Consider the following 27281-nt stretch of genomic DNA (forward strand, 5'->3'; position numbering starts at 1 on the left):
GATGTTCTTGATACAAGAGTTTATTTTAATTTATAAAAGACAAATTCACCCACAATAACATTGATACGGACTAAAGGAAAGAAAATTATCAGGTAAGAACTCATTTTTTCATAATTTTCTATTTGTAACTCAAAAATGAAATATATTTGTTACTGTGCACATACTTGTAAGACTGGGGAGCAACAAGTGAGTCTAGCTTTAAACTGACCTTCCTGTTCCATTTTCCCAGCAAATTATGACAGTCCATGTTCAAAAAGTAACAAAAAGTGACTAGTCTACTTGCCAATCTCAGCAATACAACTTAGTGAAAGTGAGAAAGCTTAGGCTGAGAGCACATTGCATCAAATATTATCATTGTCCAAATAAAACTGATTCAATGTATAAAGGCTTTGGTCTGAATTATATTTTGCTGACATGTTTTTATCTGTTCTATTTATGGCAAAGCTGGAAAGATGGTCTTGGACTTTGTGCGCTTATCCACAGACATCGACCTGAGCTTATTGACTACTCCAAGCTAAACAAGGTCTCACTTGTGACTGCTCGCATGCCAAACTGTAGTGGTGTGCTCCTTTCCCTGGCATGTTGCTTAGTATCTGCTACTGAATAGCCACACTTTACTAATGTGTCTTTCAGCTTCAGAGCAATGTGTGAAATGAGGCAAAGCAAATGACTGCTCTCTTATCTCCAAAACACAGTGTATGATTGATTTATAATGTAAGTGTTCCCCACTCCACTGGTTAACGTAGGAGCAAAGCTCTTTTGAATTTGTGTGCTGGCCCTACGAACCCCACCCCCCAGTGGTGTAGTAAGGGGAGGGGGCAGGGGGGCAGACTGCCTCAGGTGCCGTCTTGGTGGGGGCGCTGGCACCTCTCCACCCCTCCCATGCCACACTCGTGTCCTACCTTTCCCATCCTCCTGTACCTCTTTAAAATCTTTGCCAGTGTGAGCAACTACTCTAGCCAGCTGCTTGTGCTGGCCTGGCTCCCTCTGAAATCATTTCCGGGTTGCGGGACCAGGAAGTAACGACAGCTGGAAAGACAGTGCGAGCAGGAGGCTGGAGAAGCTGCTTGTGCTGGTGAAGATTGTAAGAGGTATGGGGGTGGGAAAGGAGGGTGTGAGTAAGGCACGGAAGGATGAGAGGCGCCATTGCCCATCCCCATCCCCATCCCGTTTACAACAAACCTGTAGCAAACTCAAAAGTATACTGTACTTCCCAGTGTATTTTCTAATATGCATTAGGGCAGTGGTTCTCAACTCATTCCTTGGGACACAGCGTGCCAAGTTTTCAAGATATCCACAATGAATATGGATTAGAGAGGTTTTCATGCACTGTCTCCTAGGTATGTAGATCTATCTCTTTCATATTCACTGTGGATATCCTGAGTGTGCCTGAGAATTGTATTGAGAACCACTATAGTAGGAGAAATCTTGTGATTTCATTCCCTAGGTGGAGACTAAAACAATGCCTTTTTCCAAATATGGATAAAAATAAGAGTATAGATAATTCAATAAAGTGGGTGCCTACAATTAGGCAGCAATCAGGCAGGTATGACTAAATCTTATTATTTTTTTAATTAAGAAACTGGTACAATTTTTTAACACACAAACATCATCTCACACTAACATTTACCATACCATACGATTTCTTATATCCTGCAAATTTGAACAAGGATTCAATGTGATTATGATAAGATTCTTAAATCATTAAATATGGTCAACAGTTGTATTCATCAGTACTGTTTACAACAAACACTTCCTAACCAACAAATCACATGGAACACTTAAAACTTTTATAGCGCTCCATGCAACCACCCATCCCTCTAAAGCAGTGTGTCACAAATTTCTTAAGCTGTGGCACACTAATCTCGGGGCTGTGGCTGGAGGGCACCCGGAAATGCTTGGATGTCCTCCAGCCACAGCCTTGAGCCTGCTATTACTGCCAGTTGGGGGCATGCAGGAAAGGTGAGGAGGAGCAGAGGCACTGGCAAGGAGGAGAGGTGCTGGTGCCAGCTGACTTGACTACAGGATGTGCCTCTCGCCATGAGAGGCATGTTCTGTAAGCAGTCAGCTGGCACTGGCACCTTTCCTCTTTGCTGGCATCTCGCGACACATCTGGAATCTGCCAGGACACACTAGGCACACAATTTGCGATACACTGCCCTAAAGGCTAAGATCTATCCATTTCCGTAATCTCCTTCAAGACTGCCTTGAAGATTAAGCCTCTGGTTCTGGAGTGTAATGATTTTATGTAGGGATACAAAATCTTAAGGAACTGCTTCCTACGCTTAAATGAACATCATAAGAACATAAGAATTGCCATACTGGGACAGACCAAAGGTCCATCAAGCCCAGTATCCTGTTTGCAACAGTGGCCAACCCAGGACATGAGTACCTGGCAAGATCCAAAGGATAAAACAAATTTTATGCTGCTTATCCTAGGAATAAGCAGTGGATTTCCCAAAACCATCTTAATAATGGCTTATGGACTTTTGTATTAGGAAATTATCTAAACCTTCTTTAAATCCTGTTAAGTTAACTGCTTTCATCATATTCTCCAGCAACAAATTCCAGAGTTTAATTACACTTTGAGTGAAGATATATTTTCTCTGGTTTTTTTTTATATACTACCTAGTAGCTTCATCACATGCCCCCTAGTCCTAGTATTTTTAGAAAAAGTAGACAAGTGATTCACATCTACTCATTCCAATCCACTCAGTATTTTATAGACCTCTATCATATCTCCCCTGAGCCATCTCTTCTTCAGACTGAAGAGCCCTAGCTACTTTAACCTTTCCTTATAGGGAAGTCGTTTTATCCCTTGTACCATTTTTGTTGCCCATCTCTGTACCTTTTCTAATTCCGCTATATCTTTTTGAGATGCAGCGACCAGATTTGCTCCTTGATATAGGGTGCTCACTGGGATTCCAGGGTTCTACTCTCTCCTGGTTTTCTTCCTATCTGTACCATCACACTTTCAGTATATACAATGGCAGATCCTCCTCCATTACTATCCCACTATCAATCGGTGTACCTCAAGATTCTGTCTTGGGACCTCTCCTTTTCTTCATCTATACCCACTCCCTTGGTGCACTGATCACCTCCCATGGTTTTCAGTATAACCTCTATGCTGTTGATGCCCAGATCTATCTCTCTACACCAGATATCTCTACAGGAATCCAGGCCCGAGTCTGTCTGCCTGTTTGACATTGCTGCATGGATATCTCACCACCATCTAAAACTGAATATGGCCAAGTCCGAGCTCCTTATCTTTCCATCTAAACCCACCTCCCCACATTCATTATTTCTGTGGCCAACACTCCTCTTGCTCCCTGCCAAGTCAGCTCACAACCTCTGGGTTTTCTTTCCTTCTCCGCTCAGATCCAATAAACCGCTAAAGCCTATCACTTCTTCCTCTATAATACTATCAAAACCCAACCTTCTTTCTAAACACACTACCAAAACCCTTATTCACACTTTCATCACCTCTCACTTAAGATTATTGCAACTTGCTTCTCCTAGGCCTTCCGCTCAACCATCTCTATCCCCTTCAATCCATTCAAAATTCTGCTGCATGACTTGTATTCCATAAGAGCCGCCATGCTCATGTTACCCTCTCCTCAATTACTTCATTGGCTTTCCATCCATTTCCGAATGCAGTTCAAACTCCTCTTATTGACCAACAAATGCATTCACTTTGCAGCCCCTCAATATGTCTCCTCACTTATTTCCTCTTACCTTAAATGTTCCTCTTTTTTTTATAAATTGTAGTTCCTCCCATTATCTATTTGTACCAGTTTGTATCAGTTTGTAATAGAACAAAAAAAGATCTGTATGTACTGACTTATCTTATCCTATTTTGTCCACCTTGTTTTCTTTTTATATAACGGAAACACGTTATACGCATTGAAATATATGACATTGCGTAAAAATCAAGCTCTATGAAACTTGAAACTGTAAATTCTGTTCATCGGGTAAGTCTCTCCTATCTGTACCCTTCTTCATTGCCAACTCCAGACTCCATTCCTTCTATGTTACTGCATTGTATGCCTAGAACAGACTGCCTGAGTCATTATGTCATACTCCATCTCTAGTGGTATTCAAATCCAAAAAATGCCCAATTTTTCGAGATTGCTTTCAACTCCTAATACTTACTGTATGTCCATCCTATTATTCTCTCTGCAAGAAACTTCTCAACCCCTATATGTCTTTTTTGTCTGTCCAAATTAGATTGTAAGCTCTTCTGAACAGAGACCGTTTATTGCAAGTTAAATGTTGCATAAGTCTTTCAGCATTATAGAAATGATAAATAGCAGTAGTAGTAGTAATTCACACAATATGTGAGCCTATAGCAATACAAAGCCATAAATTTTCATCTTTGTTTCCTGTGCAAACAGCATACGACTCCTTATGGATGGGTTGTGTATCCCAACTCATGAATTAGATTGTAGAAGGCATCAATCATTTTTCTCAGCTCTGCCTCCTTATCTCCCTGAGCAGTGCCCTCTCTTTTCAGTCTTAACTTGTACAAGCGAGTTGAGAAAGTGTCTCTTCCTGTGCTCTGCACAAGATTTGTTATTTTTGGGTATTAATTTGATCTTTCTCAAGGCTTCCCTGTGCTAAGAGGCTCCCAGTAGGCCTGGGACAGCTCTGCCTAGGAGAAGGGTCAGATGTTGGGGTCTGAAGCCAGGAAGACCACACTTTTAAAAGAGCACCTGCTTCGCCAGCCTGCTCCAACACTAGAAGGTCAAGAATAGGTTCCCTGGGAGTAGTTCTTGCCCCTGCAGAGTCAGGCATTTGAGCACAGGCTGATAAGACCTCATGACTGGCCAGGAGGCTTTGCAGAGGTCAGCTGCCTCCCTCCCCCCCGAAGAATCATGTAGGTGTGTGAAGGGTCAAGGGTTCAGATTTTGGAACCTGAATAAAAGGCAGCTTGAAGAGACATACCACTGGAGCCACTCTTGCTTGTCTGAGGCAGAAATGTCTTCTCCATTTCCAACAGCAGTGAGAAGCTAATGCAGGTATAGTACATGGCAGTTCTGTGAGTATATCTTATTTCTGTCTATGGGAAAATTGGAGTGGGTCAGAAATTGGCAGAACTAAGGTTTTCTGGGGTTATCCCTAAGGTCCCCACCTTTAAAATCCTATTTTAAGCATTTTTGAACTTTTAATTTTGTTCCCAAAATGCTGCCACAATGGCCATCTTGGTTTCCCGATTTTATTTTAAAAGCCTCTATCTGCCTCCAAGACACCTCAATTTGGGTTTAAATTGATAGTAATGGACTTCTCAGGTGGTTTTACACCTATATCAAGCCAAATGTGCGCTGGATGGGCGCCTGAGGAGCATCTGTTTGTTGCAGGGCACGTATGGGATTGGAGCTGTGGACTTAGTTCCCTCTAGTCCCTCTGCACAGAAAACACGAGAGCTGGGTCTCAAAACACTATTAGAGCCCATAAACCGCCATTCTGGGACAGACTGAAAACGTTGCTATGTGGAAGCATCTAGCCCTGAGAATAGTCGAATTTCGGATCAGCAGAGATCCTCAGAGGAACCAGGTCAGGTCTTTGACTCCGATTTTAAGAACATAAGAATAGCCTTATTGGGTCAGACTAATGGTCCATCAAGCCCAGTAGCCTGTTCTCACGGTGACCAATCCAGGTCCCTAGTACCTGGCCAAAACCCAAGGAGTAGCAACATTCCATGCTACCGTTCCAGGGCAGCACAAAAAATAAAGTCACCACATACATCAATATGCTTAGTAAGCTTATTTCTTACTTAGAACTCTGCTCAGAGACATGAAGGCTGATTACTCGGCCTCACCTACCAATCATTGCAGTGTTCAAAAAGAAAGCTTTTTATCTCCAATAATCTTTTAATGGGCTAGCTTGACCGCTATGCTAAAGATGGTAATATTTTCCATAAGTTCTTGTGAACTATACAAAAATACTTATCTTTAAACAGTGACTGGTTTACCCCTGCACATTTTTGTTTTGACCGTTCCAGGGCAAGCAGTGACTTCCCTTATATCTTTCTCAATAACAAACTATGGACTTTTCCTCCAGGAAATTGTCCAAACCTTTCTTAAAACCAGCTACACTATCTGCTTTTACCGCAACCTCTGGCAATGCGTTCCAGAGCTTAACTATTCTCCAAGTGAAAAAATATTTCCTCCTATTGGTTTTAAAAGTATTTCCCTGTAACTTCGAGTGTCCCCTAGTCTTTGCCAATTTTTACAGAGTGAAACATTGATCCTTTTCTACTCCACTCAGGATTTTGTAGACTTCGATCATATCTCCCCTCAGCCGCCTCTTTTCCAAGCTGAACAGCCCTAACCTTTTTAGTCTTTCCTCATAGGAGAGGGGTTCCATCCCCTTTATCATCTTTGTTGCTCTTCTTTTAACCTTTTCTAGTGCCACTTAAAGGAGACCAGAATTCAACACAATACTCCAGGTGAGGTCGCACCATGGAGCATCCTACCAAAAATATAAACACCTACGTTGTCAGCAGGAAGAGGGTTACCTCCTCAGGGCAATCCCCTTCACAATGTGTGGAGTTGCAAGAACCAGAGGTCCAGTCAGAAAAGGACTGGGATGATTTGGGGGTCGGACAGTATGCCATTACTCTCCAAGAAAACATCTTCTTTGGAAGATTCTGTCTCAGTGTGGGGCAGACAGGAATCAGTGGCAGCCCTAGACCAGGGAGAAAATCCAATGGTGCGAAGACTTTTCAAATCTTCGGATTTAACTGAAGTTATTACAGTTTCTTTGCGGGAGCTGGATCTAGAGTCCCTTCAGATCTTGGTTGCTCAGTATTTACTGTTATGCAATACTAAGTCACAGTCCACATGCTTCTCTTCTTATCCAGAGATTACCAGAAAGTCCCTTTACAGGGGCAAGGGTGATGACAAAATTGTATCCCATGGCTTCAGAATTTCAGAAATTGTTTACACCAGTGTTCTTCAACCTTTTTACACCTATGGACCGGCAGAAATAAAATAATTATTCCGTGGACTGGCAAACTACTAAGACTGAAATTAAAAAAAAAAAAACATTGCCGCCCCATCCCCGCGAGCTCGGTTCCACAAACCATCTGATCCCATCTGTACAAGCCTCAAATAGTTATGATTTTATATTGAACATATTTTATTAAAGTATAAAAAGAAACAATATTCTATACAATTGTCATTTTATAAATACAAATAATACAGGGCAAAGATCAACAAAACCCCTGTCTCCCCTCCCCTTCACATATATCTCCTTTACTATCAAGAAAACTGAATAAGCCAAATTATTACAGAATGCTACACAAATATCATGTAACAGAATACCAGTCACACATGGCAGGAATGGTGTTAGGGGAGTGCAACTAGGGCAACTGCCCCCTGGTCAGAGAGAGCCCTAAGCCAGCTGGAAGCTAAAGAAGCACTGCCTGGGCTTTGCACTCCCCAGTTATGTCTAACATCAGCTCTAGCAAGATACATATTTCAAATCTGATATATTCTAATCACAAGATAGAAATAAAATTATTTTTCTACCTTTTGTCGTCTCTGGTTTCTGTTTTCATTGTCTTTTCACTCTCTTCCAGCCAGCGTCTGCCCTCTGTCTCTTCAGTCCAGCATCTGCCCCTTCCATCCAATATCTGTCTTTCCCTGTCAACTCTCCTCCTGCACCCCCCCCCCAATTTGGTCTGGCATCCATCATCTTCCTTCTATTCCCCTCATGGTCTGGCATCTCTCTTCTTTTCCCCCCCTGTGTCTTTTAGCATCTCTCTCTTCTCATTTCCTCCACTCAGATCTGATATCGTTTTCTCCTCTCTCTTTCCTTTCCTTTTCTTCTCTGGTCTTCCTTCTCTATTTTCTGCCTGCATCTAAATTAAATTCATTCTTACTATTTAGTCCTGTTTCCCTCTTTTTACTGTGTCTACCCACAGCTTGTCACCCTTTTCCCTCAGCCCTCCATTATCTTACTAACTTTATTTTCTTTCCCCTTTATTTATCTTCTCCTTCCATCCAGTATGTGTTCTTTCCCCACTTCCAATCAGCATCTGCTCTCCCCTCTTAACTGACATCCATCTGCTCTCTCTCCCTTCTCACTTCCATCATCTGTCCCCTTCTCCCTCTCCTCTCCTCACTTCCATCATCTGCCCCCTTCTCTCTCTCCCCCCCACTTCCATCATCTGCCTCCCTTCCCCTCACATTTGCGGGTCACTTTCTTTCCCCTGAGGGTGGCTCATGTCAGAGGGGAAGCTTTAGCCAAGCAGAACCGCTTGCAAGGAACAGTGGAACTTACTTGACGTCGATGCCAGGGCCCGTCGCTGTTTGAAGAAAAAAAAAGTGGAAAAAAGAGACCTGCAAAGGTGAGAGGAAGGGAGACCTCCAGGACAGCTGCTCTTTGCCCTCCTTCAGCGGGCCCAAGAGTCTTTAGGCTAACGGCAGCTCTGTGTGCTTTTAACTTCGGCACAGAGCTGCCCCTAAGCAGTAGTTTAGCCGCAGTTTCATGAGGCAGCCTCGGGGTCTTTGGTAGGCCGGTCCACATTGCATCATCGAAGCGGGCTGGCCTAGCAAAGGTCCCGAGGCTGTCTCATGAAACTGCGGTTAAACTACAGCTTAGGGGCAGCTCTGTGCTGAAGTTAAAAGCACACAGAGCTGCCGCTGCTGGTCTGGAGATGCAGAGACAAAGGCAGGAAGCATACGCGGCAGGAGTCCCGGCAAAGGCAGGAGTCCCGGCACAGCGATGGCAACAGGAAGTTGCAAGTCAGCTGACGCTGGCACCTTTTGTTGCGGCGGGGACCCGAATCCTTCACGGACCGGCAAGATTTCTTTGCAGACCAGCACTAGTCCGCGGACCAGCGGTTGAAGAACAGTGGTTTATACCACCTAAGGTGGATTCACTGGTACACAGGTTACTAAATGGACTTTTCTGCCTATTGAAGGGGCATGATCCTGAAGGATATGCAGGATTGTAGAGTGGATTTGGTTTGCAAAAGAAAATTTGAAGCACTGGGTTTAGGCCTTAAGGCAGCGGCTGCAGCATCCTTTGTGGTGCAAGGCAGCTACAAAATGCTATACAAGAATGTGAGCACGGAGGAGGCATTTTGCCCACCCACCCCTGTTGTCCTTGCAGGGGTAGATTGAGTAGCTGACACTATCTATGATATGCTAAGAGTTATGAATAAAGTTTCAGCTTATACAGTCTCTGGATCAGACAGTGGTCGAGAGATCTGGCATCTAAAGTTACTTTGAGCAGACTCTCCTTTAAGGGACAAATGTTCTTTGGCAAAGGACTGCACAAGATGCACAAGTGTAATGGACCGTTGTCCTAAATCTTTGCTAGACAGTAAATCACAAAGATGAGGAAGTTCCAAACATTCCTTTCATGGTTACAAAAGACCATGTTATGGATCTATGGGATTCTTGTCCCAATGGTCCTATCAAGGATCTAGACATAGGTTTGGTAGCTCCAGGAGAGCCCAGACATCTGTCTCGCACACAGCAGCCAATTTTAAGAAGACCAAATGATACTAAGTCAACCTCCGAGCTCCCCCACATAGGAGTGAGACTTTTGAAGCTCTGGGAGACTTATGGCACAGATTTGTTCAGAACTGTGGGTGCTAGACATAATTCAAAAGTGCTACAAGCTTGAATTTTATTGCCCACTCTGGGACCTCTTCTTGGACTCTGGTGGAAAGACTGGAGAAGGCTGCCAAGGTCAGAGCGAAGGTGCAAAGGTTGTTACAAATTGGAATCAAAGAGCCATTTCCAGATGCAGACTCAGGTTCTATATACTTCATCATGCACAAGAAAGACAGCCGATTGGCAGTCAATCCTAGATCTTGAATCTCTCAATGCGGCGTTGAAGGTTCTCAGACTTCGGATGGAAACTGTGAGATCAGTCATTGCTTTGGTGATTCTTGGCAAATTTTTGGCCTCACTGGATCTGTCAGAGGCTTACTTTCATATTCCAGATCACGTAAAATTACTTATGTTTCATGTGCTAGAGTAGCACTTTCAGTTCACTATGCTGCCTTTCGGGTTGGCCACTGTGCTGCACACTTTCACCAAAGTGTGAAAGGCAAGAATCCAGGTTCATCTTTACTTGGACGATTGGCTGATCAGAGCTCCGTCCTTGCTTTACTGCTGCCAGGCTGTTGCTCAGATAGTCCAGCTCTTACAGGATGTCAGTTGGATCAATTTCAAAATAGCCACCTGGAACCAACTCAGTGTTTGGAATATCTGGGAATCCTGATCAATATGCCAGAGGGTCCAGTGTTTCTTCCAGAGTCATGGAAACAGAAGTGCAAGATGTCAGATCCTAGACATCTTAGCGAAGCTGGCTCCTAGGGCCTGCAGGTTCTGGGATCCATGGTGGCAACCACAGAGGTGATTTCATGAGCAAGAGTGCACCTGCACCCCCTACAGAGCTCACTGCTGGCATGTTGGTCTCTTCAGTTGGACTCGCTCAAAGGGAGTTAGCCTGGACGATGAAGGCGCGACAGCTTGGCTGGAGGCAATATCCAGAGGCCTTCCTCTCCATGTAGTCATGGATAATACTAACAACTGTTGCCAGTTTCAGTGTCTGAGATGGTCATTGTGAGGGTCACACAGTGCAAAGCCGATGGTTAACACAGAAAATGTGGTCCATCAATATACTAGAGTTGAGAGCCATTTCCAAGCATGGCTGAAAGGCAAAGCGGTCAGACTGTTCTTGGACAATGCTGCAGAAGTGGTATATGTCAACAGGCGATAATAGTGCACATGTAGTGGGAGTGGGCAATGTATAAGCCAACTACCTCAGCAGGTGGACACTGGATCCAGGGGAATGGGTGTTGTCCCAAAGAGCATTCAACTGCATTGTGAGATGCTGGTGGCATTTGATCTCTTGGTGTCAGCAGACAACAAGAAAGCCCTTCAGTTTTTCAGTTGAAGATTCGAGTCAGGAGGGTCAAAATGGATGCTCTCATGCAACCTTGACCAGCAAGAGAACTGCTATATGAGTTCTTTCCATGGCTGATGATAGGCCGAGTCATTCACAGAATGGTGACCCATCAGGGATTGGTAGTCCTTGTAATCCTGATTGACTGCATCGCCCATAGTATGTGGGACAGCTGCCTCAGACTACCGCTGCATCACAGCATTCTGTTGCAGGGGCCTATAGTATTAGACCATTGGTTCTTAAACTTGTCATGAGGGACCCCCCAGCCGGTTGGGTTTTCAAGATATCACTAGTGAATATGCATGAGGCAGATTTGCACATAATAGAGGTGACTGGCATGCAAATCTGCCTCAGGCCTATTCATCAGGAATATCTTGAAAACTCAGCTGGCTGGGGGTCCCCCAGAACAGGTCTGTTTTAGACAATCTGGAAGGCTTTGGTCTTATGACATAGCTATTGAGCATACAACTGTAGTGCGGAAAGGATATTTGGATTTGGTGATATCGACTCTCCTCAGTTCTAGAAAGCCATTGACAGCCTATGCTAAAACGTGGAAAAGTTTTCAACATTGGTGCAAGGATAAGCAGTTGGATCCTTTTTGGGCTTTCATTCCTGAGGTCTTCTCATTCCTGCAGGAAGGATTGGAGAAGGGCTTGGTAGTTGGATCTTTTCAAGTAGCTAGTCTTTCATGCATCTGAACTAGAGTAGATCTAGCATCTTTAGCCTCTCATCCAGATATTTCCAGGTTCCTGAAGGGCTCTGCTCTCCGGTGAGGCAGCCATTTCCAACATAGAAGCTTAATATTGTATTAAAGGCCCTCACTAAGGCTCTCTATGAACCTTTATCAGAAGTGTCTATCATGGATCTAATTGTGACGATAGTATTTTTGGTTGCAATCATTTCGACTAGGAAGGTGTCTGAGCCGCAGGTATTATCATGCAGAGAGCCTTTTCTCTGATTCATGGAAGCAAGAGTGTCTTTGCGCACCATTCCTTCCTTTCTGCTGAAGGTAGTTTCAGCCGGGAGGGGGGGTGAGGGCCGTCGGGTTACGGCAGTCGTGTCGGGGATTTTAGTGCAGAAGGAGAGCGTGGGTATCTCTCTTGCTGCAGGGGAGGTCGCGGCCGGGATTTTAGGGAAAGGGTGTTGTGATGCAGCGGAGAGAATGGGCATCTCTCCTGCTGCATCATATCACAGGGCTGTTTTGGCACTGCACATTGTTGCATAGCTCATAGTAAAGTTTGATTTTTTTTTCTGTATGAAAGCTGAAACTGTTGACAGTATTGCATATAAAGAAATGTTGAACAGTTCACAAAATTACAAATACAAAAATTTAATTGCCAAAAAGGAACAGTTTCATAAACACAATATTCAGTAATACAATTAGCATAATATAATCCCTGCCAATCCTTCCCACTCCCTCCTACTAGACCCACATTTTATACAACTTGTATAACCACTACAAACTCCATTACACTAACATATCATGAAAAAAACAAATATCAAGGTAGCAGGTATCAAGCAGAGCTGCTAACCAAGAAAACAATGGGAATGGCTGTATTCTTATATCTTCCCCTTCCATCTAACTCAAAGCCCAAACCTTTTGAGAACTTTCCTCCCTAAAGCCCTATTGCAAATGACAAATCCTAGAAACAATACACTAAAAAAAGAAAAAATATATTTTTTAAAAAATTCAAACTTGAGTGCCTTCAGAATCAGAATACAGGTGTGATGCAGTAAAGATTGTATATGTGCATCCCATGTGGACAGAAAGGCTTTCTTCATTTTCAATTAAGTCTTTGCTTCTTGCTGCTCCAACTCCAAAAAGATTGTGGATTACTAACAGTCCTAACACTTAAAATTGGATTGTTGGGTTGTTTTTGGGTTGGTTTTTTTTTGCTATTAATCCAGCCTTGCAGCTGAACAAATGATTGCCGTAGCTCCGCACCCCCAAGGCTTCAAAATTATCTAAAAGCCAACCTACTGGCAACATAGGTTAAGGCTTGGCCTATCAAGGTCTTCAAGAAGCATGAGGTTTTACTTGGCTTGCTTAAACAGTGATATCACAAGCTATGGAGCAACATGTGCCTTTTCAGGATGAGAACCATAATTTGATGGGGTATATAGTTGAAAGATTAATTTTATTCATATTTTTTTTTCAAATTCTTTATTCATTTTTCATCTTACATCAAGTACACAATATTACATCATTTAAAACTTTTACACTTGGGGGCGTGGCCTGACTACCGCGGAGCCAACACGTATGGCATAGCTGCTCCTCTTCACCCACACTCAAAACGCAAATAAAAAGTGCTTTTTTTTTCGCAAAATTTTGCGATTTTCGCCGCGATCTTGTTGCCAGGATCCCCTATGTCGCCTCCGAAACCGGCTAAAACCGACACTGCTTCACCCGCGCCCCTCGGAGGGAAAAGGCTAAAACCAGATCCAAGCACGCCGGAGAAAATGGCGCCGAAAACCGACGAAGCCTCACTAGACCTGCTCCTGAGGGAAGTGAGATCGATCAGGGGCATAATACAGGAGCAGGTTGAAGAAACTAAGCTGCTAAGGGGAAAAATAGAGGCACTTAACTCACAATTTGTGGATGCTCGTCACAGATTAGATGCACTAGAAGAAAAAACAACTGCCATTTCCTCCCTGCAAGAAAAGGTAACCAAACATGATAAATTCATTACTACTTTACAGAGAGACTATGAAGATCTCTCTAATCGTAGTAGAAGATCTAATGTTAGAATTATTGGGCTACCTGAATCTTCGGAGGGCTCTGATATGGCTTCCTTTCTCTCTACCTTCCTGCCTGCTGCCCTGGGGCTTGTCTTTTCACCTCCTCTAGAAATAGAGCGTGCTCACCGCGTGCCATCTCATCTCTCTCCACATGCCACTTCTCCCAGACCCATAGTGGCTAAACTGCTCAGATTTCAGCACGCGCTGCAAATTCTCACAGCAGCAAAATCTAAACCCCAGCTCTTGCATCAAGGCAGGAAGTTTTTCATTGTGCCTGATCTAGCAAAAACCACAGCTCTGAAAAGAAAGGCATTCCTTTCCCATCGGCAGGAGCTTAAAGACATTGGAGCTAAATACGGTCTTATGTACCCTGCCAGGATGAAAGTAACCTACAACAACCGTACTACCTCCTATACTGATCCTGAAGAATTGGCTACATTCCTGGAATCTTTGAAAATGAACTAACATGCTGAGATGCGGATTTCTTTGTTTACCTCTGTTTCTGAAGTTATAAATCGCATATACTCAAATGTATAATTCACTGTTATTCATTGTTAATGTGAATAAGCACGCCACTCTCAAGTTTCTTAAAATTGAGTGGGTGTGGAGTATTGCAAGTTGTTCCATATGTGTCATTTCTCCGTGCTCACAGGAGCACCCTTAAAATGTTTCATTTTATGCATGATGGTATGGTCTTTCTCTTTTCTGACCTTGCGTCATGCTTTCATTGCTAGTCTACTTATTCTTACTCTTATTCTTTTCCTCTCTTTATCTCTTCTCTCTGGCAGGAGTGTCTACCTGATATCCTGGTTATATTATTTGTCATTTTCTCAAAAAGGTGATATTTACTATGTCTTAATATTGTTTGTAACTGAATATGGCTGATTTACATATCTTTTCTCTTAATGTGAACGGTTTGAACCATCCCATTAAGAGGAAAAAGATAGCTAATTATGTATTTAATAAACATCCTGATGTGGTTTATTTACAAGAGACCCACCTCCCGCCTGCTGCCGCCTCCAAATTTAAATGAAGGGATACTCCACTCATTTGTATTCCCCTGCAACCCAGAGGAAGAAAAATGGGACATCAATACTTCTCAGTGACAAACTATCCCCAGTCATTCACTCTGTTAAAACAGACTCTGATGGAAGATGGTGTCTAGTACACGCTGCGTTGCACTCGGTAGATTTTGTGCTCCTTAATATTTACGCTCCTGTTTTAGATCATCCAGAATTTTTCAAAGATCTTCAGCTGGCGTTAGTTGAATATGGTTCTTGCTCTCTGATAATAGGAGGAGACTTCAATCAAATTCAAGACATTTACATAGATCGATCATCCTCTTGTAGAGCCTCAAAGTCCAGATCTTTCTCAGCTTTGCATGCTTTAATGGAAGCCTTCTCCCTAGTAGATCCATGGCGCTTAATGCACCCGAAAGGTAGAGAGTATTCTCACTTTTCATCACCACACAACACTTATTCAAGAATCGATTTCTTCCTCCTTTCCCCCTCACTTATTCAGGAGGTAACAAATGCTATCATGCACCCAATATCACTCACAGATCATGCAGCCATTTCCCTACACTTAACTATCTCTGCCCCACGCAAAGAATCTCCTTCCTGGCGACTTAACAATGCCTTACTTTTAGACGAAGCAATAGTGGACAAAGTCAAATCTTTTACCACGGAATTTTTTGAAATCAACACTAAAGATTCAGAAACCTGTCCTGCTATTGTTTGGGAAGCTTACAAAGCTTCTCTCAGAGGTGAACTGATTAAACTTGCTTCCTGGAAAAAAAAACAATCCATACAAAAAGAAAAAGAATTGGAAATCTCTATAAAAAATTTAGAATTACAACATATGTCCACTCATTTGCATGATCCCACCATATTCCAACGCATTCAAAATCTCAAATATGAATATAATACTCTGGTCTCACATACAGCCAGACGTGACATTTTCATCTCCTCCTCCGGGCACTATATGGGAGATAATCTTATGGGTCGCCCGTTAGCTAGGTACCTTAAAACTAAATCAAAACGTTTACATATCTCAGCGGTTCAAGACTCATCAGGACAATTAGTTAAAACCAGATCTCTGATTTCTTCCCAATTTGAAAAATTTTATACTGCTCTATACCAATCTGAGCTATCTGCACCTGAATCAGAGATGGACTCTTTTCTTACCTCCTTAACTCACCCAATTATATCAGAATCTATTAAAACGAAATTGGACGCTCCCATTACCACGTCCGAGATTGAAACCGCTATATCCTCCTTACCCACTGGGAAAGCCCCAGGCCCGGATGGCTTTACTAATGAATTCTTCAAGAGTTTCCGAGCTCTCTTGGCACCTCAACTCCTCACATATTATGATTTTCTCCACTCCACTCCGGATAAACAGTTTAATTTTGCTGAGGCCACTATTGTAGTTATTCCTAAACCAGAACGCGATGCTACCTTAGTCAAAAATTTTCGCCCCCATCTCTCTCCTTAATCTAGATTACAAAATTATGGCAAAACTATTAGCATTAAGACTCACCACAGTGATCCCAACCCTTGTACACAAAGATCAAACAGGTTTTATCAAACAAAGATATATTGGAGATAATTTATGCTTATTTCATCACATCAATGCCCACGCCAAAACACTCTCGGATCCTGTGATTGGCCTGGCCATTGATGCTGAAAAAGCCTTCGATCGAGTGGAGTGGCCATTCTTGTTCAGAATATTGAAGTGGTACAATTTTGATCCTTTCTTTACAAATTGGATAGAAACACTTTACAGACAACCCACAGCTCGCATTCTGATTAATAATTCTCTCTCCAACAAATTCCCCCTTCATAGAGGCACCCGTCAGGGATGTCCCCTATCACCGTTGCTATTCGACTTAGCGTTGGAACCCCTCCTGTCAGCTATCCGACAATGCCCCCTAATTAAAGGTATCCCTACATCCAATCGAGACATTAAATTAGCAGCTTACGCTGACGATGTCCTTCTTTTTCTCAGAGACCCCCTTGCCTCCTTGCCCAATCTTATTAACATTATCTCTCAATACTCTCAACTATCTGGATATTCTGTTAATTGGGAGAAATCAGAGATCTTCCCTCTTAATGACCATATCTCCCCCTCAGATCTGGCTCAATTTCCTTTTTCCTGGTCACAGGGAGCTGTGAAATATTTGGGGGTCCTAATTCATAAGGATCCAGTACATGCCCAGGATCTTAACATTTCCAAAATCAAAACATTAGTTTCAAACACTACAACTCGTTGGTCACCACTTCATTTGTCATGGTGGGGTAGAATAGCTTCCATTAAAATGTCTCTAGCCCCTCAAATTAACTACACCCTTTCCATGCTTCCCCTCCTATGCCGGAAAACATTTTTTCACTGGCTTAATATGAAACTCTCTGAATTTATCTGGAACAAGAAAAAACCCCGTATTGCTCTTGCCAAACTGAAGGCCTCTAGGATTAACGGTGGATTAAACTTACCAGATTTTTACTATTACTATATCGCATCTCTAGCTAAATATGGAGCTCATTGGATTGCTGACTCTAACCCTCAAGATCAACCAACATGGTTCGAAATGGAGCGTTTTTTATGTGCATCACTGCACGTCACCTGCTTCCTCACAGTGTCAATACCCAGACATTTGAGAAAGTATCCCCTGCTGAGTGCAACGCGGCATGCTTTTCATCTTCTGGATGCAACGGCTGAGATCTCTATTAATGAAAGCCCACTCATGTCCCTTTGGAATAACTCTAAAATTCAGAATAAAGGTAGATCCCTCACATGGAAGAGGTGGCAGCGGGCGGGAGTCGAGTTTGCTCATCAATTGGTCTCCTCTACCTCATTCATTCCTTTTGATATTTTTTGTTCTACATATTCACTTCCACCCTCTGTACATCCCCAATGGCTTATGCTTACTGGAATACTGTCTAAGATACATATGCGTTTTGACTTCATGACCTCTATCCACACTGTTCGTCACTGGTCTATTCTGGCCTTAATGAAAGGTAGAGCGATATCTCTTTTCTACAGTATTCTAAGGGATCACTCTTTCACCTTTTCACTTCAATCAATGAACCATTGGGATTCGATTCTGCAGACTACGCTTTCTGATATAGATTGGGAACTTTTCTGGTCTTCCACAAATCGTCCTCTTCTATCTTCCAGAGTATCGCAATCAATGTTCTTCGTAATGTGGAATGCAGTGTGGACCCCATTTCGCATGTGGAAAGCGCAACTAAGACAAGACTCTACCTGCTGGAACTGCTTGAAAGAGTCTGGAACTCTTGATCACATGCTTTTTCATTGCAATATGGTTCATTCCTTCTGGATTCGCATCTGGGACACTATTAAATCTATAACTAAATGTTCAGAAGAGATTTCCTTAGACATTGCTATTCTTCGTTCTCAACACCCTTGTTTTGCACAAACAAATTGCCCACCTAAACTCATTGATGCCATGTTTGTAACAGCTTTTATGCATATTCTTAAAAATTGGAAATCATCCTCGCTACTTGACTACACCTTTTGGTGGAACTCTCTCAGCATGTATCACAAATTTGAATCTTATGCATATGAGAAGAGCATGATCTCTCGACTCTCCAAGAACATGGTGCAAAAAAAATCACCTTGGTCATTCTTAGATTCCTATGTTCATTCTATCCCATAGACACTTCTGCCTCTTTATCTTCATCTATTTATCTATCTCTCTCTTTCTCTTTATCTCTCTCTCCCTCTTCTTTTCTTTTATTCACTCTTCTTACTTCCTTATCTTTCATATATCTTCTATTAGCAGATGCACATACCTTGCATTCTTTTGTTAATCTGGGTGTCTGCTAATGACTGCAGACATGGTTTTATTTTATACCAATGTTTTTCATCCAGATTTTATGTGTCTGAACTGCTATCTGTATATTTCTTAAAATATTCAATAAAAATCATTGAACAAAAAAAAAAAAAACTTTTACACTTCACTTGAATTTCTTTCTATTGTCATTGTAAATACATAAATTTATTCCCTCCCCACCCACCCTTCCCACAAAAATTTAAATCAAAAATATCATATAAATATTGTATTCTTATCTATTGATTAAACCTTTAATAGAACTTTATACCATCCTTCCTCCCCCTATGTACAAATATACTGTCAGTAGAAAATGATGTCTAATCATTACAATAATATATCAATGGCCCCCAAATCTTTTTAAAATTATTATAATTCCCTTTCTGTATAGCAATTGTTCTTTCCATTTTGTAAATGTGGCACAACGAATTCCACCAGAATGTATAGCTAAGATTATTGTAATTTTTCCATTTACTGGTGATATGTTGCATGGCGACTCCTGTCATAATCAATAGAAGTTTATTATTGCTTGATGAAATTTGACTTTTTGTTCTCATTGATATATGCTACATGGTTTTCTAATAAACAATTTATTTGAGACCAAATTGATTTCCAAAAGGCCATGATACAGGGACAATAAAACATTAAATGATCTAGGGTCCCTGCTTCGAGATTACAATGCCAGCATCTATTAGACTTAGAGCTATCTAACTTTTGTAATCGAACTGGGGTCCAAAGTGCTCTATGTAACAAAAAGAACCAAGTTTGTCACTGTGCATCTCATTCTCCAAGACCAAATTTGTGGCCATTGAGACGCAGAAATTTGATGCTTAATCTCAATGCTCCAAATGTTTCTAAGTCCAGTCCTTGGTTTTTTATTCATAAATCCAGATATCAATTTATACCACTGTGCAGCTTGGTGTCCCAAAAAATCCGCCTGAAAGCATAAGAACTCCAGACTATACTGATTATTGAGATTTTTCCATTCAGGGAACCCCTCCTGAATAGCCTGCTTCAGTTACAACCATCTAAAACTTTGTGATTTATTAAGACCATATTTATGTTGCAACTGTGAAAAATCAAGCAGTTTACCATTTGAAATAACATCATTTAACGTCCGTATATCTGCAATAATCCAATGCTTCCAAACAATTTTAAATCCACCAATTTGAATCTTGGAGTTTATCCATATAGATTGATTTGTTGATTTATTTATTGGGTTAGGTGTTAAATTACTAATATATTGCAATGTTTTCCATGTATCCATCAATATTCTGTTCTCTTTATATTTCCTAGGTATCTTGATACTGAGAACATGAGATAAATTTAGAGGAAACAAGAGTCGCCATTCCAAATACAACCAATCCGGGGTATTTTCCATGAGCTCTGGGAGGACCCAATACATACCCTAGCTTAAAATATAGGCTTGATGATACCTATAAAAGTTTGGAAAATTTACCCCACCCTCCACAATTGGTTTTTGTAAAGATACTAAAGCAATTCTAGGCATTTTACCCAGCCAAACAAATTTTGTAAGAATACCATTTAGCTTTTTAAAAAAGGACCCTTGAAAAAAAACATTGGATGCATTTTATTCATATTTCAAAAAAGACAACTTTCATGAGACTATTGGGGCTTCTTATCTAATTGGACTAATAATGGCAACAATGCTACTTTATCATGTGACTACTAAGACAGTGCTTTATCTGCAAGTTAATTTTTATACTAGAAAAGTTCATTTGAATTTGTTCATTCAGATTTGGCACATCTGAAGTCACAGAAAGATGCTGTTCTGCTCTGGTTGTTCTTGACTTGGTTTATTTGCTGTGGTGTGTTACTAACTGCTGAAGTCTTGCATTTGGCATGAATTTGTTTTTAATCTCTTCTTGCATGCTTTTTTTGCCATCTACTCTTCTGCTGGACTTTTAGCTAGAGAGATGGACCTGCTTCAGTGTCCTCATCCATAGACAGATCTGATCTACTTAACTATGCCATGTAAAATAAGGTATTCCCATGACATGTGAATTATCTAAGGACCACATTTAGGAACAGAGTGACAAAGAAACTGTTTGAAAATTGTGAGCACTTTGTGAATGATTTATTTTGCTTCTGTGGCATATTATAATTTCAGGATTACAAAAAGAAAAAAATCCTTGATTCCAGAAAGCTGCTAAGGAAAATTATACAAAAATGCCACCAGTTGTTTTCCTGTATTAGAGGAAGAGATAATGGTACTGCGGATGGGCAGACTGGATGGGCCATTTGGCATTTATCTGCTATCATGTTTCTATGAAATAGCACATAGGCCCATATTCTGTAAACAGTGCCTAATGGCAAAGCCATTTAAAAGTGATTTTAAAATTGATTAAAAATAAAAATGTAGGCACCTAGAGGCGCCTACAAAACCGGTACCTAGATCACATTTATAGGGGTGCCTTAGAACGACTATTTATTTTTAAAAATTTTTATACCGCCTAAGACCTAAACTAAACTAAACCTAAGCGGTTTACAAAGTAAACATACATAATCATGTATACACACAATCAATTCAACATTATTTACTCACTCCTCCAAACAAATATGTTTTTAGTTGCTTCTTAAAAGACATCTTGTCTTTACATAGCCTCAAATACCTTGGTAAAGCATTCCATTTCAGAGGACCCACCACAGAAATGGTTGCTGCTTGTGTCTTTTTGTAATGAGTTTCACCAAGCACCTCTAAGATCGAAGTAGATGTGGCTAATGCTAGAAACAACCTTAGGCGCCTCCATAGACGTAATTCACGTCAAACATAGGCATCGGAAATGTAGGCCTCGAAAACCCTGGCCTACATTTCTGGTGTCTTATGTTTGAGGTAGCCACAATTCTACAAATGGCATTGTTGTGTGATTGACACACGATCAGCGGCCTTTTATTAGGTGGCCATTAATACCAGCGCTGTTTGTAGAATCCAGCCCATAGTGTCTAAAGCAGAGTTACCCAAACAAGTGTGGAAGAACCTGCTGCAAGCCAGGTTTTCAGGATAATCACAATAAATATACTTGAGATAAATTTGCATGCAATGGAGGCAATGCATGCCAATTAATCTTATTCATAGTTATTGCAGATATCCTGAGAACTCAACTGGATGGAGGTCCTCCAAGACAAGTTTGTAAACTGTTGGTCTAAAACATATATTTGGTATTTTACACATCTTATCCTGTCGAAGTTTCTTCAAGCTGAATCTGGTGCCCGGCAAAAAAAAAAAAAATTGCATCTGCCAAAAGATGCACAAATATAAGTTTCTATAGTGTCCCTCCAGACTGATAGGTTATACACTCCCATCAGCAAATGGTGACTGAGAAGCACTGACTTTTGAGAACACATAACTATGCTGTGCAGCCCCTAGAAAATCTGTAGTTCTCAATCTTCAGCAGATGGAGTAGGTAGATGAGGAAGAGCTGTTAAAGGAGAAATCCAGGATTGAAGATGTGTCAGTGGTTCATGTTTTCCATAGAGATAAATTGCAAGAATTTATAAGCCAAGTATCTTCTCTGTTGAAGTTTGAAGACGATCCTAAGGATGCTTCATGTAATGTGTATCCATTGTTGAAGGATATTAGGAAGTCCTCTCATTCTTTTCCTGTGCACCAGAATATTGGAGATGTGATTCAGGCACAATGAAACTCACTGGCACTCCTTTTAGGGTGGCTTGAATTATGGGTACATTCGTATCCTATCCCGGATCAGGATAGGGAATCATTGCAGCCTCCTGTGGTGGATGCTGTTTCAGCGGTCACAAAGAAGAATGCAGTAGGTGAATGGAGGTATAGCAGTGGAAGATCCACAAGATCATAAAATACAACCTCTCTTGGAATAGAATTTTGATGATGTGGCTCTGCCTGTTCAGGTGGCTATCTGCAGGGGTCTTGTGGCCACTGCCTGTTTCTACTGGACTGAATGAGTTTTGGATAAGTTGGTGGATGATTTGGCCCTGGTAGATCTGGAGGTAACTAAGATTGAAATGATTCTAACTTTTTATGTGCTGATCTTCTTTAGGCTTTGTCAAAGTCCATGGCACTCAGTGTAGCTGCTAGACATTCCTATGGCTCCATGGATGGTCAAGTTCAAAAACTGACAAAAAAATTAATGCTGAAATTGTGCAATAAACCGTGTCACACTTCCATATATTTCATTGAGATTCCCTGTATTTCAATAAAATTGCATGATAATACTGGATAAACTGGGTGCAAAGAAATAATAATTAAAATTCATGCAAAAGTTGATAAAAAGTTTTGTGACTCAATAAATAAATAAATAGATAAATATGCAGTTCATACATTGAGTTATTTATTTATTCTTATTACACTTATTTTTTTTATTATTTTTTCATTTAAAGTATATCCACATTATTTGGATTACACAAAACAGGACTATATGATGTATGAGGCAGTTCTTATTTAGACTTATGTCTTACTGCCTGAGCCCATAATCCCTTGTTTCCAATTTGAAGGGCTCATACTGATGTCCATTATTTAAAGCATTTTTTTTATTCCAAACATTCCCCCCAAGAAAATAAGAATGTTAGCCAATTCCTTTTCTTTTTTTCATTTATTTATTTATAAGATTTTTAATTTTAAATACAAGCATTGCTTTACACGATGCTACAGATCCAGAAATTATATTCAATAAAAGTTATAAAGGAAACATTAACTATATCTTGTTTAGTCCACAAAAATGAAGATCAAGAAAAGAAATAAACTTCCAAATAGAAATAACAAATAACAAAGTTAATTAAGATCACGGCATTAGATTCCTGAATTACAGCCAGCTGGCAGGTCATACATCACTAGACATGGTTACCAATCTCTTTTTTGATCCAATAAATTCCAAAAGTTGTTTAGGCTCAAAGAAAAGAAAATTCTTATTTTGATAAGATAAGAACATAAGAATTTGCCTCCACTGGGTCAGACCAGAGGTCCGCTCCCGCGGCGGCCCATCAGGCCCATGACCTGTGAAGTGGTTCCTGACTATTTCTTTAACCTACCTCTACTTCTATCTGTACCCCTCAATCCCCTTATCCTTCAGGAACCTATCCAGCCCTTCCTTGAACCCCTGTAGTGTGCTCTGGCCTATCACAATCTCCGGAAGCGCATTCCATGTGTCCACCACCCTCTGAGTAAAAAAGAACTTCCTAGCATTTGTTCTAAACCCTGTCCCCTTTCAATTTCTCCGAGTGCCCCCTTGTACTTGTGGTTCCCCACAGTCTGAAGAATCTGTCCCTGTCTACCCTCTCTATGCCCTTCAGGATTTTGAAGGTTTCTATCATGTCCCCTCTAAGTCTCCGCTTCTCCAGGGAGAACAGCCCCAGCATTTTCAACCTGTCAGCGTATGAAAAGTTTTCCATACCTTTTATCAGTTTAGTCGCTCTTCTCTGGACTCCTTCAAGTACTGCCATGTCCTTCTTGAGGTACGGCGACCAGTACTGAACACCATACTCCAGGTGTGGGCGATACAGCGGCATGATGACTTCTTTTGTCCTGGTCGTGATACCCTTTTTAATGATACCCAACATTCTGTTTGCTTTCTTTGAAGCTGTCGCACACTGTGCTGATGCTTTCAATGTTGGGTCAACCATCACCCCCAGGTCTCTTTCAAGATTGCTTACCCCTAGCAATGATCCCCCCATTTTGTAGCTGAATATCGGGTTCTTTTTCCCTACATGCATGACCTTGCATTTCTCAATGTTAAAGTTCATTTGCCACTTTTTTCCCCACTCTTCCAGTCTCGTTAGGTCCCTTTGCAGGTTCTCACAGTCTTCCATGGCTCTAACCCTGTTGCAGAGTTTGGTGTCATCCGCAAACTTAATAACCTCACATTTCATCCCCGTCTCTAGGTCGTTAATAAATATATTGAACAGGAGCGGTCCCAGCACCGACCCCTGTGGAACTCCGCTTGTGACCCATTGCCAGTCTGAGTAATGGCCCTTTACTCCAACTCTCTGTTTCCTGCCTGCCAGCCAGTGTTTAATCCATCGGTGGACATTCCCTTGCACCCCGTGGTTCCACAGCTTCTTAAGCAGCCGTTCCTGAGGTACCTTGTCGAAGGCTTTTTGGAAGTCAAGGTAAATGATGTCTATGGATTCCCCTTTGTCCATCTGACTGTTTATTCCCTCAAAGAAATACAGTAAGTTCGTGAGGCACGACCTTCCCTTGCAGAAGCCGTGCTGGCTCGCCTTCAGTTGTCCGTTGTTTTCTATGTGCTCGCAGGTGCTGTCCTTAACCAGTGCTTCCATCATCTTTCCCGGGACCGAGGTCAAGCTCACCGGCCTGTAGTTTCCCGGGTCACCCCTTGATCCCTTCTTAAAGATGGGTGTGACATTTGCTATTTTCCAGTCCTCTGGGATCTTCCCAGATTTTAAGGATAGGTTACATATTTGGCGAAGTGTTTCCGCTATTTCGTTTCTCAGTTCTTTTAGTACCCTTGGGTGGATGCCGTCCGGATCTGGTGATTTGTCACTCTTCAGCCTGTCTATCTATCCTCTTGGCTTACCTGTAGTTGGTCCAGCTTTTCATCCTGGTCTCCATTTATGATCTCTTCGGGTTCTGGAATATTTGATGTGTCCTCTCTTGTGAAGACTGACGAGAAGAACTTGTTTAATCTGTCAGCTATCTCTTTTTCCTCCTTTATCACTCCCTTCCTGTCTCCATCGTCCAATGGTCCCACTTCCTCCCTGGCCGGTTGCTTCCCCTTCACATACCTGAAGAATGGTTTGAAGTTTCTTGCTTCCCCCGCCAGTCTGTCCTCATATTCTCTTTTTGCTTTCCTAACCACTCGGTGACAGTCCTTTTGGTGCCTTTTGTGTTCTTTCAGGTTTTCCTCGGTTTGGTCCTTTCTCCATTTCCTGAATGATGTTTTCTTGTCACTTATCGCCTTTTTCACTGCATTTGTTATCCATGCCAGTTTTTTAATTCGATTCTTTTTGCACCCTTTCCTAAACCTGGGGATGTATAGGTCTGTGCTTCATGCACCATGGCCTTGAATAGGGCCCAGGCTTCCTCTACGGTCTCCATCTTCCCTGAGCTGCTGGCAAGCTTCTTTCTCACCATTTTCCTCATGGCCTCGTAATTTCCTTTTCTGAAATTGAATGCTGTCGTTGTAGTTCTTTTCACTTTTGATGTCCCTATTTCTAGCTTGCACTAGATCATGTTGTGATCTATGTTTCCTAGTGGCGCTAGTACTACCACCTCCTTTGCAGGTCCCCCTAGTCTTTTAGGCCTAACGAAAAAAGTCTTCGCAGACTTCAGCTTATCCAGAACACTGCAGCTAAGCTGATTTTTGCTAAACGCAAATATGACCACGTCTCCCCTCTACTTACCAATCTTCACTGGCTCCCAGTACTTTCCAGAATTCATTTCAAATGCTCCTGCCTGGCTTTCAAGATCATTCACGGCATCCTTCCGCCCCTAATCCCTCTATCCTTCCTCGCCCCGACACCAACTACCACCAGATCTGCCCACAGACATAAACTATCCTTCCCCTCTCTACACGGCATCCTCCATGCAGGTAAACTGGGTAGATCCCTCCTCTCCAAAATCACCGGCCTCTGGAACGACCTCACTGTCCCGCTGCGGAACCTGGACTCCCTCCAACTATTCCGGAAACAACTGAAAACCTGGCTTTTCTCTAGCATATAATAATCTCTTCTCCTGATTACATCCCCTCTTTTTATGCTTTGTAAACTCTTTCTCTTCTCTCTTCCCATATTTTTTAAACTCTGTAAACCGTGTCGAGCTCCACTTCAGTGGAGAAGATGCGGTATATAAACCTAAGGCTTAGTTTAGTTTAGTCAAGAGTGGCATCTCGTCGTGTGGGTTCCGTGATCAGTTGTTCCATGAAACAGTCTCTCATAACCTCCAGGAATTTTGTTTCTCTCGTGCAGTTTGAGTGTCCAAAGCTCCAGTCTATTCCAGGGTAGTTGAAATCCCCCATTACCTTCACACTTCCGCTTTTGCATACCTGTCTCAATTCAGCCTCCAGGTCCTGGTCGTTTGCTTCCGGTTGTCCTGGTGGGCGATAGTACAGTCCCAATTTTATGTCAGCTACATGTCCTCCTGGTAGCTTAACCCACAGCGATTCCAAGCCGTCCGCCCTTACTGTTGTTTCCATCCTGGTTGAAGAAATGGAGTCCTTTATATATAGTGCTATTCCTCCACCCTTCTTATATGTCCTGTCTCTCCTATAGAGTTTGTACCCTGGTAGGACCACATCCCATTTGTTGTCTTCGGACCACCATGTTTCTGTGACTCCAATTATGTCTAGGTCCTCCTTACTGGCTATAACTTCTAGATCTCTCATTTTGGCTCTTAGGCTCCTAGCATTGGTGTATAGGCAATTTAAGTCCCGATTGTTTACCTTCCCTGTTGGTTTACCTCGTGGTTTGGTGCTCCTGCCGATCCCCTCGTGGGCTGCCAGTCCCCGAGCCTCGTTCCATTCATCACTCTCCTGTGGTGTGCCCGTTTCGTCCTCATCCCCCTCCTGTGGTGTGCCTATCTCGTCCTCAGCCTGCTTCCCCATTTTTGGATGTCCCTCTGGCTCCGGCTGCTTTCTCCTTTTCCCGCTCTTTAGTGTCATTAGTTCCTTGGGCCCCTACATTGCATCTTTGGGTTTTTTATCATAAAATGTCCACTCAGTCTTGAGACCTCCATCGCCTTTTCCCGGTTCAGTATCCTTGTTTGATACTCTAGTCCGATGTGTCGATGTCAGATCGACTATCGGCT

General features: G+C 42.0%; 1 protein-coding gene across 1 annotated transcript in view; it reads left to right on the forward strand.

Annotated features, from left to right (window-relative positions):
* The window catches only part of ACTN2 (actinin alpha 2), a 421202-nt gene that overhangs the window by 141547 nt on the left and 252374 nt on the right, over window positions 1–27281 (forward strand). Inside the window, exon 6 of the mRNA XM_033936711.1 lies at window positions 445–523. Within this exon, the coding sequence (XP_033792602.1) occupies window positions 445–523 (79 nt within the window). The remainder of the gene's footprint in view (window positions 1–444; window positions 524–27281) is intronic.

Source organism: Geotrypetes seraphini, chromosome 3 (assembly GCF_902459505.1).
Source record: "Geotrypetes seraphini chromosome 3, aGeoSer1.1, whole genome shotgun sequence".
Classification (NCBI taxonomy): Eukaryota; Metazoa; Chordata; class Amphibia; order Gymnophiona; family Dermophiidae; genus Geotrypetes; species Geotrypetes seraphini.